The 1,298-nt window shown below is 54.4% G+C and overlaps 1 protein-coding gene across 1 annotated transcript; it reads right to left on the reverse strand.

The window, feature by feature from the left end:
• Positions 1 to 537: 537 nt before the first annotated feature.
• On the reverse strand, positions 538 to 1,167 carry ENH_00029610 (nucleosome assembly protein, putative; the record flags this gene model as incomplete). Its single annotated transcript, XM_013580048.1, has 4 exons — positions 538 to 594; positions 719 to 794; positions 908 to 999; positions 1,111 to 1,167. Coding segments are annotated over 4 exons (282 nt in total), but the record flags the coding sequence as incomplete, so codon positions are not given.
• Between the last annotated feature and the right edge of the window lie 131 nt (positions 1,168 to 1,298).

The following is a 1,298-nucleotide window of genomic DNA, read 5'->3' on the forward strand; positions in this document are numbered from 1 at the left end:
GCACTTGCTGCAGCAGCAGCAGCAAGTGCTGTAGCAGCAGCAGCAGCAGCAAGTGCTGCAGCAGCGGCACATACTGGAACAGCCGGCGCTACAGAAGTAGCAGTGCTGCAGCAGCAGCAGCAAAGGCTAAAACAGCAAGTGCTGCTGCAGAACTAAGCTGAAACAGCAGCAAGTGCTGCAGCAGCAGCTGCTGCAGCAGCAGCAGCAGCTGCTGCTGCTGAACTTTGTCAACACGGGGATGAATTTGTCTCCATCACTTATTTGTTTAGTTCGTTTCGCGGAGCAGCAAAAAGGCAAAACCAATTAAAGACGTTCTTAAGGACTTTATCTAATTAGAAAAGCAGCAGCAGCAGCAGCAGCAGCAGCAGCAGCAGCAACTGCAGCAGCAGCTGCTCCGGCACTTGCTGCTGCTGCAGCTGGCGTCGCTGCAACAGCTGGGGTTGCCGCTGCAGCAGCAGAGGTTGCTGCAGCAGCTGATGTCGCTGCTGCTGTTCTTAATCCCCCTGGACGCACAAGTTAGGGTTTAGGGTTTAGGGTTTACTGCTGCTTGCACTCCGGCTTCTGGTCAGGGCCCTTCTCAACGCCTATTACGCCCTGCAGCAGCAGCAGCAGCAGCAGCAGCAGCAGCAGCAGGAGGATGGGGCCTCGCGTCGCCTTGAGAGTCCCCCCGCATCTCTAAACCCTAAACCCTAAACCCTAAACCCTCGTGTCTTGGTACCTTCTCCGCACCTTTGTGAGATCGAGGCGGCTCCTCATCCGAAGAGTCATCTTCTTCATCCGAGTCTTCCGTGTCGCTGCGCGCAAACCCTAAACCCTAAACCCTAGCCGACTGCAAGCAGCTCCCAAACCCTAAACCCTAAACCACCGCCCCCAAACCCTAAACCCTAAACCCTAAACCCTAGCGGACAATTCCTCCTCGTTGGTGTCGTAGTCTTCGAAGTCCGAGTCGTCGTCGACTTGCCCCAAAAACCAGTCCACCGCGCGGGGAATGATCTTGTCCTGCGCAAACCCCAAAAAAGGGTTTAGGGTTTAAACAAATCCACAACTCGCCAACTCAGCTTCAGAAATCAGAAATCAGGGTTTAGGGTTTAGGGTTTAGGGTTTGCCCACCCGAATCCGAATCCCAATATCATAGTCCGCCTCAACCACCAACTGCAACTCTTCCACCTGCACCCCAACCAACCCCAACCCCCAACCCCCAAACCCTAAACCCCAAACCCTAAACCCCAACCCCCAAACCCTAAACCCCAAACCCTAAACCCTAAACCCTAAACCCTAAACCCTAAACCCTAAACCCT

This window comes from Eimeria necatrix, genomic scaffold (assembly GCF_000499385.1).
Source record: "Eimeria necatrix Houghton genomic scaffold, Enh_scaff2160, whole genome shotgun sequence".
In the NCBI taxonomy this organism is placed as follows: domain Eukaryota; phylum Apicomplexa; class Conoidasida; order Eucoccidiorida; family Eimeriidae; genus Eimeria; species Eimeria necatrix.